Source organism: Lepidochelys olivacea (genome assembly GCF_965140295.1).
Source record: "Lepidochelys olivacea isolate rLepOli2 genome assembly, chromosome: 2".
Taxonomy (NCBI): Eukaryota; Metazoa; Chordata; order Testudines; family Cheloniidae; genus Lepidochelys; species Lepidochelys olivacea.
The window spans coordinates 195898281-195912530 of NC_140412.1; the positions used below are offsets into that span (position 1 = coordinate 195898281).

The window sequence follows — 14250 nt, forward strand, 5'->3', positions numbered from 1 at the left end:
TCTACACGACTGTTGTACACAGTGTGATAATCTTTGCCAGTTGGTGGGGTTGGGATCAAACCTAAATGGCAAAAAAAAGTGTTTGTAAATAAAGCCACTTGCCTGTACAAGGGGGGGGAGAGAGAGAGACTAAGGCCCAGACCTTCAAAGGTTTTTAGGTGTCTGTTTCCAATGGAAGTTAGGCACCTAAATACCATTGAGGACCTGGGCCTAAATTGCCCATGTTTGGACTCTTATAGGGACAAAAAATAACTGAGGCACTATCACCTGTTGTATATGAGGCTCTGGCTAATAAAATACCTTTCATTGGTTTACCCTGAAACAGTTTCTCCAATTAAGCAGAATCTGATGAAAATGGGAAGCCAGCCTGGAGTTTTCAAGTAGTCAAAGAAAATTATGGAAGATACATTAAGTATGGTTTAAAAATTAAAATGATAATATGTCTGTAAAATTTAAGGGTTTTTTTTTTTTTTGGTTAAGAATGAAATGCTTTAATGCTGATTTACTGGTCATATGTTGGTTTGTGTTTATGCTGCAGCTTAGGCATGTAATTCTTCAGCAATAAGGCTGTCACTAGTAGGAGGTACAGGAATGTCAATTGCCACATTGGAGTACCACATTTTAAATAATGCTATAGCAGAACTCCTTCTTTTAATCTGAATTGTTTAGGTACAGGAATGTCAATTGCCATTACATGGCACATTTTCAGCGTGGTAGTAGTGGTTTCTTCCCATGTAAACTTTCCTGTAGTCGTTCTAAGCAAAGTATGTACTTCAGCTTTTTTTTGTAATGTTTTGGAAAGGGGTGTTCCTGCACACATGCAAACAATGGGGCTCAGGCTGCCGGGCTGTTCTATTGCTGTGTAGACTTCCAGGCTTAGGCTGGAGCCTGAGCTCTGGGACCCTCCCACCCTTCAGGGTCCTAGAGCCTGGGGTCCAGCCCAAGCCCTGAAGTCTACATAGCAATGAAGCAGCCCCACAGCCCGAGCCAGCTGACACATACCAGCCACAATTTTTTATTTTGTTGTGTAGACACACCCAATGAAGCTTGCCCACCATCGCCGTCCCCCCCCCCCCAAAAAAAAAAAAAAAAAAAGCTACACACACAGCTTGCTTGTTAAGTGCGTTCATTCTTACTTTCCATACTGTCAGTATTTATTCATGGTGGTGCTGAGATTACAACATGCAAAGTGGAAACTTTTGACCATCCAATGCGATGGATTAAAAATGGTTTCCTCCATCACTCTGCTGTGCTTGTGCTGTTGCATTGTCCCACCTTCCATACATCTTCCAGGTCATTTGTGTCAGACTCGCTTAGGGGAATAGAGGTGTTGGCCGTTTCATCATTGGCAGGTTGAGCGTACAGAAGTAACAAGAGCAGCTCCAGAGAGCAATGATGGTTTGCTAGAGACATTTACATGCCTCAGGGAACACTTCCAGGGTTGAGGTGACTAAACTCCTTATTCTGCCTAGTCTGATGGGTTGGAGTACCACATTTTAAATAATGCTATAGCAGAACTCCTTCTTTTAATCTGAATCATTTAGGTTTGTCTTTATATCCTGTACTGATAATATATTTTTATATTTGCAAAAATAAAATACTAATTTAATTTTATGTTGTGAACTTTACCCAATACTGTGAGGAAAATGGCTAACACTAATACAGTTCCATAGCTAAACATAGAATTCATAGAATCTCAGGGTTGGAAGGGACCTCAGGAGTTCATCTAGTCCAACCCCCTGCTCAAAGCAGGACCAACCCCAATTTTTGCCCCAGATCCCTAAATGGCCCCCTCAAGGATTGAACTCACAACCCTGGGTTTAGCAGGCCAATGTTCAAACCACTGAGCTATCCATCCCACAAACAGATATTGTAAAGGTTTTTCCATCCAATTTGCATTAAAATTGTTATTTGATGGTCAGAGATCCTCTGAATTCTAAGTATGTAGTGGTGTGCTGGGTTATTTTTTTAAAATCTCTGTTGCAAAGATTTTTTGTTTTTTTTTCCAAAGCCACCATTTTGGCTCCTAGGAAGCTATTAAAAAGAAAAATAAAAGAAGTATTAAAATCAAAGTCGATAAACTAACTTTGTTTTTGATGACTGACCTTTCCTAAGATGAACTGCTAAGGGTATTTGGTGAGACAAGGTGGGTGAGATAATATCTCTTATTGGACCAAGGCTATTTGGTATTGCAGAATTTATGTGCAGTGTATGCAGTATGTATTTGTATTGTTCACAATTTGCTGTACTTTACAAATGCCCTTTGTTTTGAAAACCCACCCACAGTGATGATGGGACAGAACCACTCAAAGTGGTGGTAGAGGTTCAGGGCTTGTCTACACTAACAGTACTGCAGTGGTACAGCTGCAGCACTTAATGAAGACGCTACTTATGCTGCCGGGAGAATTTCTCCTGTCAGTGTAGATACTCTTTCCCCCTCCTCCCCCAACCAACAGGCGGTATCTATATTGGTGAGAGAAGCCCTCCTGCCCTCTCTATACTGGGTGCTAGGTCGGTATACCTACGTTGCTGAGGGGTGGGTAGTGTGGACCAAGCCTCAGACGCAGAGATCCTCTGACTTGCTGCTGGCTCTCGCTGTGGCCAGATGGATTCAAAGTGCTGCTCCGGCTGCCACAGACAAGTCACACATGCAGCAAAGAGTAGAGCAAACTAGTGCAGCAGGGTGGGATCAGGTGGCACCAGGTAGGATCCCAAGGAGAACTGAAGGGAACTACACTGCACACAGGCTTCTCCTGGGGAGAGGTTGAGAGAGAGAATAAACCACATGTGGCAGATGTTTGGTTATGTCAATGTTCTGATGGAAGGCATTCAAATACTACAGCGATGAGGACAGCATAAGACCCCATATAGAAAAGAATGAAATCAAAGGGGAGAGCGGAGTTGAGAGGCCTGGCAGGAGGTGGTGGCAGGGGTGAATGTGTTCTGTACGTGGGCTAGTGTGCATTCTATTACTGGATGCGGGGCCTAGAAAGAATGCATGGGAGAAAGTATCTTATATTGAGAGAGCAAAGTTCTAGGTGACTTCCTTCCACAGACCACTCTCCTTAGGGCTCTTTGTCCCAAAAGGGCTTTTTTTTTTATGGGGATAAAGAGAACTACAAAGTATTGCAGACTTACTGAGTTGGTTCTTATGAGATTTTTTTTTTCTTGGTCTTACCAGTTTGTACTTATGTTTTATTGATAACCTATGTTATCAGCAAATGGAATTATCCTGTATCATTTTGAAGTATCACTTGGTTAAAATTCAGAACTGAAGGCATGCCTTTTTATGTTTGAGTAGATTTCTTCTGAGGGAGGTTTACTGGTAGAGGCACTCTGACTTCATGGTGAGGGTCTCCTATTACTTTGACTGTGGGAATGACCGTTTGCTGGTAATAATTGGCCAGTGGCTGCATGTTTTCATCAATACATTAGTATCATTTCACTTTCCAACCTTTTTCTCCTAGGTGTTCTTTACTTAATGGAACATGAGGAAGAATATGTGTTCACACTGCCTAGTGCCTATGCACGTTCTATACTTACCATTCCGTGGGTGGAGCTTGGAGGTAAAGTCAGTATTAACTGTGCCAAGACTGGCTATTCTGCTACTGTCACATTCCACACCAAGCCTTTCTATGGAGGAAAAGTTCACAGGTATTGAAACTGCTGTCTGTCGGGTTGCTTCCTTCTGTAGTGTATGTTAGTGTACTTGAAAACTTTTTCGGTGTTCTGTATTTATTACTGTAAAATTGTATGGTGTGTTTGTGTGTAATTAATATGCAAAAGCCAAATTGAATTTATAAAGTGTTTTATCATGTGTTTTAAAAAATAAAACAAAACCTTCCTGTATCTGCCAGCACCTCATTCCAGAGTGTGCTGCTTCTGCTGGTTCTCAAACAAGTTCAGCAGCATCCAAGGTGGTTTATGTGAGGTAATCACCTATCCCATAAATGCTTTTCCATTTAAGAAAATTGTTTAAAATGTGATTTGTAGGTTTGAAAAAACAAATATAGATACTTTGAATCTGGGACCTTTCACATCAGTATGTAACAATGTTAAGGTTCTGGGGGATCAGATTTTGAGCTTTAAAATCTGGATGTATTTTTAACACAATGTTAAATGTATCTCCAGTCCACTATAGCAAACAAACTCCAGTCCACTATAGCAAACTGTAGCACAGCTACAGACTAGGGACCGAATGGCTAGGCAGCAGTTCTGCGGAAAAGGACCTAGGGGTGACAGTGAACGAGAAGCTGGATATGAGTCAGCAGTGTGCCCTTGTTGCCAAGAAGGCCAATGGCATTTTGGGATGTATAAGTAGGGGCATAGCGAGCAGATCGAGGGACGTGATCGTTCCCCTCTATTCGACATTGGTGAGGCCTCATCTGGAGTACTGTGTCCAGTTTTGGGCCCCACACTTCAAGAAGGATGTGGATAAATTGGAGAGAGTCCAGCGAAGGGCAACAAAAATGATTAGGGGACTGGAACACATGAGTTATGAGGAGAGGCTGAGGGAGCTGGGATTGTTTAGCCTGCAGAAGAGAAGAATGAGGGGGGGATTTGATAGCTGCTTTCAACTACCTGAAAGGGGATTCCAAAGAGGATGGCTCTAGACTGTTCTCAATGGTAGCAGATGACAGAACGAGGAGTAATGGTCTCAAGTTGCAGTGGGGGAGGTTTAGATTGGATATCAGGAAAAACTTTTTCACTAAGAGGGTGGTGAAACACTGGAATGCGTTGCCTAGGGAGGTGGTAGAATCTCCTTCCTTAGAGGTTTTTAAGGTCAGGCTTGACAAAGCCCTGGCTGGGATGATTTAACTGGGAATTGGTCCTGCTTGGAGCAGGGGGTTGGACTAGATGACCTTCTGGGGTCCCTTCCAACCCTGATATTCTATGATTCTATGAATTCTGAGTTAGCACTGAAAACCCAGACTGAGGCATATTTTTAACTCGAGCCACAGCTATGCCAGGGAAAGAGAGGAAAATATGCTAGAAGATCTATGGCTGGAATATGTCAGCACAGATATACCACACACAGTCTGCACTTGCTCTCTTTGACAAAACAAAGTCAGATTTCTGTTTTTACTTTAAACATATCTGTTTTCAGTTGATTTTTAAAATTGCTTGGACACTCAGAGTCATAGACTTTCAAGTCGGAAGGGACCATCATGATCATCTACTCCGATCTCCTGCACATTGCTGGCCCCACAACCTTACCCACTCACTCCAGTAACTTAGCCAGAGGTTAGGGGTCTATTACAGAAGTCCTCAAATCATGGTTTAAAGACTTCAGGTTACAGAGAATTCAGCATTTGCACTAGTTTAAACCTGCCAGTAACCTGTGCTGCAGAGGAAGGCAACCCCCCCCACACACACACACTAATCTGACCCAGGGGAAAATTCCTTCCTGACTCCACATATGGTGATCAGTTAGACCCTGAGCATGTGGGCAAGACTCACCAGCCAGATATGTGGGGAAAGAATTCTCTGTAGTAACTCAGAGCCCTCCCCATCTAGTGTCCCATCACCGGCCATTGGAGATATTTGCTGCTAGCAGTCACAGATCAGCTACATGCCATTGTAGGCAGTCTTATCATACTATCCCTTCCATAAACTTATCAAACTCAGTCTTGAAGCTAGTTAGAATTTTTTTGTTCCCACTGCTTCCCTTGGAAGGCTGTTTGAGAACGTAACTCCTCCAATGGTTAGAAACCTTTGCCTAATTTCAAGCCCAAAGTTGTTGATGGCCGGTTTATATCCATTTTTTCTTGTGTTAACATTGATACTGAACTTAAATAATTTTTCTTCCTGCCTGGTATTTCTCCTTCTGATGTATTTATAGAGAGTAATCATATCTCCCCTCAGCCTTCTTTTGGTTAGACTAAACAAGTCAAACTCTTTGAGTTGCCTTTCATAAGGTAGTTTTTTCATTCCTCGGATCATCCTAGTAGCCCTTGTTTGCACCTGTTCCCGTTTGAATTTAGTGGATTAAAGTCCTTTTAATATGCTGGCACTAAGGTAAACTATATATTTTATTTTGGTTTTTTGTCATATTGGAATTAGGGTTACAGCAGAAGTGAAACACAATCCCACCAATACCATCGTGTGTAAGGCACAAGGAGAATGGAATGGCACACTGGAGTTTACATACAGCAATGGAGAAACCAAAGTGATTGACACCACCAAACTGCCGGTTATCCGAAAAAAGATTAGACCAATAGCAAAACAAGGTCCATTTGAATCAAGGTGAGGTTATGAGCATGAGAGAATTCTGTTTATGAAGCTTGGACAAAAACTTAATACGGAAGCAACTATTGCATATTCACGTGTGATCCAGTCAAGCTCTTGTTTTGGGTAGTGTAAATTCTCATAGGCAGTGAGTAGTGAAAGCTGCATACACAGATTTTTCAGAACAACATTTGATACATAAACTGCAATATAACTGCTATTTAGTTATTAAATGAAAAAATGGTCGTGCGGATTTCGTAAAGTTTAAAAATGAAATGTAATCAATACAGTTTCTATGTCTGCTTCGTTGTGAGTTGCTGAATTGTCATTTCTGCATATTCAATTTCATCTCTATTTCTTACAGCTGTATATTAGAATTATTGGCTGTACACAACTTAAAAATACTTTAAAAAATTGTCATGCATCTACACCTTTTACCTGACTTTTTAACACACTATATCAGAGAACTTGTGTTAGAATTTACTGTAAATATTCATTTATGTATTTGTCACTAGAAGATCAATACTTTATTGAATCATAATGTTGCACCTGTTAGTTGCCATTTGAGAGAATCTTAAAGAGCATGACTGAATGAATGAAGCTTTACCTTGTAATGAATGAATACATTCTATCCATTTTACAAATGGGTGTACTTGGTCAGATGAAATGTTCTAGCTAATAAACATGCTCCCTCTCTCATAAATACGTTGGTTTTTTTTGCTGTCTTCTAACCAGAAAAAAAAGTGTGACTGAGGAAGCCAGAAGTTCCATTGTGTATCTGTTTTATTTTTGACACTAGCAGATGGACTGTAAATACTCAGTCGGTGTCTGATTACTCACAATTTAATCAGTTTTAAATAATGGCTCACTTAAACACCACTGAAAATTACACATAACAAAAGTTATGCCCTGAAGCAGAGGAACTTAAGTGTTCTGACAGCTTTTGGTCCATTTTTCTACATGTTGCACAACATTACTACTTGCACTCTAAATTGGGGTTCTGTGCTGGCCAGACACACACTTCATTCGTATGCACACTGTAAAACAAATAAGGACCAAATTTGGTTCTAAACTGAACATTATTGTAACCTGGTAGGGACTGTCCTTGACATTTTATCTTCCAAAGTTCTTTTAATATACTACTTTGTAGTTCAGAAGTAGAAGCTTTTTAAAGTAACAGATGCAAAAGGACTGTGGTGTGCTTCCTCTGCTAACTAGTGCACAGGTCAAACACTGCACGATATTTTAATTAATAAGCTACACACAGGTCTGGACACAAAGCAGTTATCAAAAATTGTCATGTTGATTTGAAGATGTAGGGCCAAGGTTTCAAGAGCTGAGCACCCAACAGCTCCCCTTCAGGCACCTAAATGAAGTAGCCAGATATTGAGTGCTGAACACATTTGAAAATCAGGTCCATAGTTTAATACGATGGGGTGAGAGAATTCACACTTGCTAAATAGGGGGAAAATACATGTATTTTTGAGCTTTAAAATATTATAAACAATAGACATGTTAAGCCATGACTGCAGTAAAAGTAGTTAACAGTATGTTTTAAAATACAATGAAAAGGATTAAAAAAGTGATAGTTCGAAGTCTGTTTGAGATGGTACAAGTAGAGTGCCAGATAATGAACACACCATCATTATGTGAAAAAGAACTGGCAAGTTTATCCTGCAGTTGTATATTCCTCTTTACAAGGTACTTTACTGTTGCTGAGGAGTTCTCATTCCATGTTGTCTGTGTTTATCTGTGATCAATCACTCAGGCATCTTTGGCAACATGTCACCAACTCCCTGAAAGAAGGAAATATCGATACAGCAACGGAGCACAAACACCGTCTTGAGGAGAGGCAGCGAGCAGAGGAGAGGCAACGTGTGGCTATTAATGCACCCTGGAAACCAAAATATTTTACCAACGAGGTAATGTGAATCACACCAAAGCATTTCTTTGTTGCTTTAAGATAGGAATGTAGTGGAGTTCCAGAGTACAGTGAGGAGTGTGTGCACGCAAACAATTAAAATCAGCTTTTGGTATGTACCATTGTGACTGTGACTAAATCTCTCTGATCTTTCCAAACTTTGACTCCTAAAAAAACAATCAGACATTTATTTTAGATTTTGTAAACCTTGTTCTCCTTTTTAAGCAGTCTTTTGCCTGCCTTTGGTTAAATGTATTTATGCCTGAATTTTTATAAATTTGGCCTCTATGATTAGACATCTAAATTCATATTTTTGGCCATTTAAAGCAAATAGCTTGATGCTAAGCAATGGCTCATAGACTTTAAGGTCAGAAGGGACTATCGTGATTATCTAGTTTGACCTCTAGCACATTACAGGCCACAGAACCTCACCCACCCACTCCTGTGATAGACCCCTACTAGCTGGCTGAATTACCAAAGTCTTCAAATCATGACTTCAAGTTACAGAGAATCCGCCATTTACCCTAGTTTAAACCTGCAAGTAACTCATGCTGCAGAGGAGGGCAAAAAAACCCCAGGCTCTCTGTCAATCTGACCCAGGGGAAAATTCCTTCCTGACCCCAAATATGGCGATCAGTTAGACCCCACTTGAGGCCTCCCTCCAATCTGGCATCATTCCATTAATAGTTACTCTTTGTTTGTGGTGGTTTAACCAATTCTGTATCCACTTAATGGTAGTTCTGTCACGTCCACATTTCTCCAGCTTACTTATCAGAATATGATGTGGGACTGTGTCGGAAGCCTTGCTGAAATCCACCACGTTTCCCTTATCCGCCAAATTAGTTACCCTGTCAAAGAAGGAAATCAAACTGGTCTGGCATGATTTCTTCTTGGTAAATCCGTGCTGGCTGCTAGCGATCACCCCTTCATCCACCAGGTATTCGCAAATTGAATATTTTATACATTGCTCTAGTAGCTTCCCAGGTATCGAAGTCAGGTTGACGGGTCTATAGTACCTCATCCCCTCCTTTTCCCCCTTTTTAAAGATGGGCACTACGTTAGCCCTTCTCCCGTCTTCTGGGACCTCTCCTATCACATATGAGTTTGTAAATATTATTGCCAGTGGCTCAGAGATTTCTTCAGCAACCTGGGGTGAATAGCATCTGGCCCCGCTGATTTGAATTCATTCAAGTTGGTCAAAAGATCTGACTTGTTATTTACTTATGCCGATCTGCATCCCTTCCCCTTTATTGTCTATGGTAACTTTATTCTTCTTCTGGTCGTTTTTTGTGAGAAGATTGAATCAAAGTAGGCATTGAGCAGCTCTGCCTTCCTATCATCTTCCATTACCAGCACATCTTCTCCAGTGAGCAGCAGACCTACACTGTCCTTGATCTTTCTGTTTTGTCTGACATATCTGAGGACCCTTTCCTGTTGTCACTAACATTTTTGCCAGCTGTAACTCCTTCTTTGCCTTGACTATCCTAATTTTGTCCCTACACGCTCACGCTTTTCCCATGTATACTTCCTTAGTGACATGCCCCTCCTTCCATTTGCTGTATGTATCCCTTTTGCTTTTTAGGTAGCTAAAAAGCTTCTTGTGCAGCCACATTGGCCTCCGGTGGCTCTTCTGATCTTTCCTCTGTGTTGGGATAGGTTGATGTTGAGCCTCTAGTATTACATCTTTTAAGAACTGCCAGCCTCCTTCAACGACTTTTCTTCCTAATTGGTCTTTCTGTGAGACTTTGCCTACTATTATTCTGAGTCAGTTGTAATCTGCCTTTCTGAAGTCCTTTGTCCTTGTTTTGCTGTTCTCATGTCCTCCTTTCCACAGGATTTTGAATTCTATCAAATCATGACCACTTCCTCCCAAGTTCCTGATCATCTTTATGTTCACAACTAATTCATCCTAGTTGGTCAAAACCAGATCCAAAATGGATGACCATCTAGTAGTTTCCTCAGCTTTCTGATTCAGAAAGCTGTCCCCTACACACACTAAGAATTTGCAGGATATATTACGTTTTGCTGCAGTAGTCTTTGAACAGATATCATGGAATTTAAAATCCCTCATTAATACTAGCTCATATGTGTTAGCTAATCTTGTTACCTGCTTGTAGAATGACTCATCCATTTCCTCTTCCTGATTTGTTGGCCTATAATAGACCACCACCATAAAATCATTACTGTTCTTTTCCCTTGTTATCTTCACCCAGAGACACTCAGTAGGTCTGTTGCTCACTTCCCCTTGGATCTCAGAGTGAGCATATACATTTTTGACATACAGTGCAACACCTCCTCCTTTCCCCCAGACCTATTCTTTTGGAACAAGCTATATCCCTTAATGCTTGTCCTACAAGTCTCTGTGATGGCAATTAAGTCATAATTTTCTTCACATACCATGACTTCCAGTTCATCCTGCTTGTTCCCCGTTCTCCTTGCATTTGTATACAGACATTGAAGATATTTTGCATACTTCCCTGTTGCTTTTCTTTTTGCCTTTTTAATGCAGTTGTGGTTTCTAGACACTTCTCCAGAAATTAGCCCCTTCCCCTTGCCTTTGTTACTTGAGCCTAGATGCGCATTGGCGGGATTTTTGTCACCATCCCCCATAGGACCTAGTTTAAAGCTCAGGTTAGCCAGATGATGTCCAGAGATGCTCTTCCCAGTAGTTGATGATGGAGCCAGCCCAGCACAGTAATCCTCCTTCCTGGAACATCAGCTCGCTGTCAAAGAAGCCAAAGCCCTCTCGCCAACACCACCTGTGTAGCCACACATTTACTTCCGTGATGCTGTTCGGTCTCTACCCGGGCATTTTCCTGCAACAGGGAAGATGGATGAGAACACCTCTTGTGCCCCAAACTCTTTTATCCTTCTTCCCAGAGCCATGTAGTCTGTAGGGATCCACTCAAGGTCATTCTAGGCAGTATCGTTGATGCCCATGTAGTTAAGTAGGAAGGGATAGCGGTCCGAGGCCTTGATGAGTCTCAGTGGCAATTCTAGCTCTAGGCAAGCAGCACACTTCTTGGGATTCCTAGTCTGGACAGCAGATGGATGACTCTGTCCCCCAAATAAAGAAAAAAACTAATAAGAGGACCAAAAAATATGATACAAAATTAGCCACCATTTTTAAACAGAGTGAAAGAGGCAGTTTTGAGACAAAAAGACATCCTTTAAAAATTGGGGGTCATAGCCTACTGAGAAAAATAGACAGGAACATCAACTCTGGCAAGTCAAGTATAAGAGTATAATTAAGTAGGTCAAAAAAGAATTTGAAGAGCAACTAATAAAAGTCACACAAACTAACAGCAACATTTTTTAAAGTACATCAGAAGTAGGAAGCCTCCCAAACAATCGGTAGGGCCACTGGTCGATTGAAGTGCTAAAGGAGAACTCAAGGAAGATAAGGTCATTGTGGAGAAGCTAAATGAATTCTTTGCATTGGTTTTCACTGCAGAGGATGTAGGGTGGGGGGAGATTCTCACACCTGAGCCATTCTTTTTAGGTGACAAATCTGTGGAGCTGCCCCATATTGAGGTGTCAGTAGAGGAGGTTTGGAACAAATTGATTAAACAGTAATAAGTCACAAGGACCAGATGATATTCACCCAAGAGTTCTGAAGGAACTCAAATATGAAATTGCACAATTACTAACAGTGATATGTAACCTATCACTTAAATAAGCCTCTGTACCAGATGATTGGCGGATAGTTAATTTGGAAAGCTGATTTTTAAAAAAGGCTCTAGAGGTGATTCTGGCAATAACAGGCCAGTAAGCCTAACTTCAGTACCAGACAAATTAGTTGAAATTATAGTAAAGAACAGAATGATCTGTTACATACATTAACATAATAAGTTGGGGAAGAGTCAGCAGGGCTTTTGTAGAAGGAAATCATGCCTCAGCAATCTATTGGAATTCTTTGTGGATGTCAAAAAGATGTGGACAAGGGTGGTCCAGTGATCTCTCTCCAAAGGCTCTTAAGCAAAGTAAGCAATCATGGGATAAGAGGGAAGGTCCTCTCATGGATCAGTAACTGGTTAAAAGATAGGAAACAAAGGATAGGAATAAATGGTCAGTTTTCATAGTAGAGAGAGGTAAATTGTGGGGTCCCCCAAGGATCTGTACTGGGACCAATGCTGTTCAGCATCTTCATAAATGATCTGGAAAACGGAGTAAACGGTGAGGTGGCAAAGTTTGCAGATGATACAAAATTACTCAAGATAAAATTACTCAAGATAGTTAAGTCCAAAGATGATTGCGAAGAATTACAAAGGGATCTCACAAAGCTGGGTGACTGGTCTCTCCATCTCAGAAAAGATCATGTAGAATTGGAAAAAGTATAGAGAACTGCAACAAAAATTATTAGGGGTATGGATTAGCTTCCATTTGAAGAGAGATTAAAAAGACTGTTCAGTTTAGCAAAGAGACAACTAAAAGGGGATATGATAGAGGTCTGTAAAATCAAGAATGGTGTGGTGAAAGTGGATAAAGAAGTGTTCTTTACTCCTTCACATAACACAAGAACCAGAGGTCACTGAATGAAATTAATGGACAGCAGGTTTAAAAGAAACATAATGAAGTACTTCTTCACACAATGCACAGGCAACTTGTGGAACTCATTGCCAGGGGATGTTCTGAAGGTCAAAAGTACAACTGGATTTAAAAAAATTAGATAAATGAATGGAGGATAGGTCCATCAATAGCTTTTAGTCAAGATGTACTAGTTATTAGTCAAGGGATGGAACGACATGATCTGTGTTTTCCTAAACCTCTGTCTTCCAGAAGATGGGACTGGAGGATAAGGGATGAATCACTCGATAATTGCCCTGTTCTGTTCATTCCCTCTGAAGTATCTGGTACCAGCCACTGTCGGAAGACAGGATATTGGGCTAGATGGACTTTTGGTTTGACTAGTATGGCCATTTTTACATTCTTATGTGAGTAGTACCATTGGACACAATGGGATTATTCATGTACATTACATGATGGGGACAGTAAGAAAGAGTCAACAGTTAAGCCCTTTATATCTGGGTGTTAGGATTTCACTGTCCCTATCAGCAGCAGTGTCTGGATGCTCCAGTTACTTTAAAAAGGAAACTGGAGGACAAAAATCAGGCAATTGAGAAGAAAATCACTGTTACTAATACCATTTAAAGTTTTTTAAATGTAAATATTTTTTACAATTACGTATGTTTATGCTATTCATCTTGGATGATGAAACTAGATTGGTCACTTTCATTTTCTGGTTCTGATGTTCTTGGTCAAGCTCGCTGTTTGGGTTTCCACAATTGCAAAGAAATGTTCACCTTTTTTAAAGAAGTGGACGAAAATATTAGTTGATCTGTTTTCTTTCATCTTATCTGTTACTGACGTTTTTACTGGTTTTGTTTACAGCATTTAAAATATGCATCTAAACTACTTCAGTGGTTTTTTAACTAGTCGGATCCACAGGCTTTAAGTGTTAGGAAGGGAATGTATAATGAAATCCCGATCTCTAGCGTATTACAAACAATTGTGTATTGAAATATTTTACACTGTAGACTAAATGTTAACCCTTATTCTTATAGTTCCCATTTACAGCCCCCATTAACAATGGTGGAAGTTGTTCTGCAGATTGAGGGTAGACTATGATCTAATATATTCAGGGCCTTTTAGGATTTTTGTGGAAGTTTGAGCAAGTTATTTTTGAACCATGTCTAGTAATACTCCTGGGTTGATTGATTCTTTTTATGGAATGGAAATGAGGTAAAAATATTCTCTTCCTTTTGGAGATGCAGAATATGATAAAATGCAAAGAAAATACTTGTTTTCAAAAATAGAAAAACTAAAAAAAAATTCCAGTTTTTGATAAGAGCACCGTTTAGCTAGCACGACTTAGAATTTTTCTAAAACATTCTTGTCAAGTAATTTTTAAGGTTTTATCATCTTCCCCTACTGATAGTTATAAGGAATTTTTCAACACAGGTGAAACTCACTCTACACACGCAGTGAGTGCTATCTGTTGTACAAAATAAAGTGAAAAAGGCTTTCACTAATATCATTTAGTTTTAGCAGTCTTACATGTTGTTTGTAATTGTAGTAGGTACAAAGTTTTCAGACAGCCA

At 40.3% G+C, this 14250-nt stretch overlaps 1 protein-coding gene across 1 annotated transcript in view; it reads left to right on the forward strand.

Annotated features, from left to right (window-relative positions):
• The window catches only part of OSBPL10 (oxysterol binding protein like 10), a 182560-nt gene that overhangs the window by 165873 nt on the left and 2437 nt on the right, over positions 1-14250 (forward strand). Inside the window, exons 9-11 of the mRNA XM_084620260.1 lie at positions 3468-3654; positions 6064-6246; positions 7997-8150. Of these exons, the coding sequence (XP_084476386.1) occupies positions 3468-3654; positions 6064-6246; positions 7997-8150 (524 nt within the window). The remainder of the gene's footprint in view (positions 1-3467; positions 3655-6063; positions 6247-7996; positions 8151-14250) is intronic.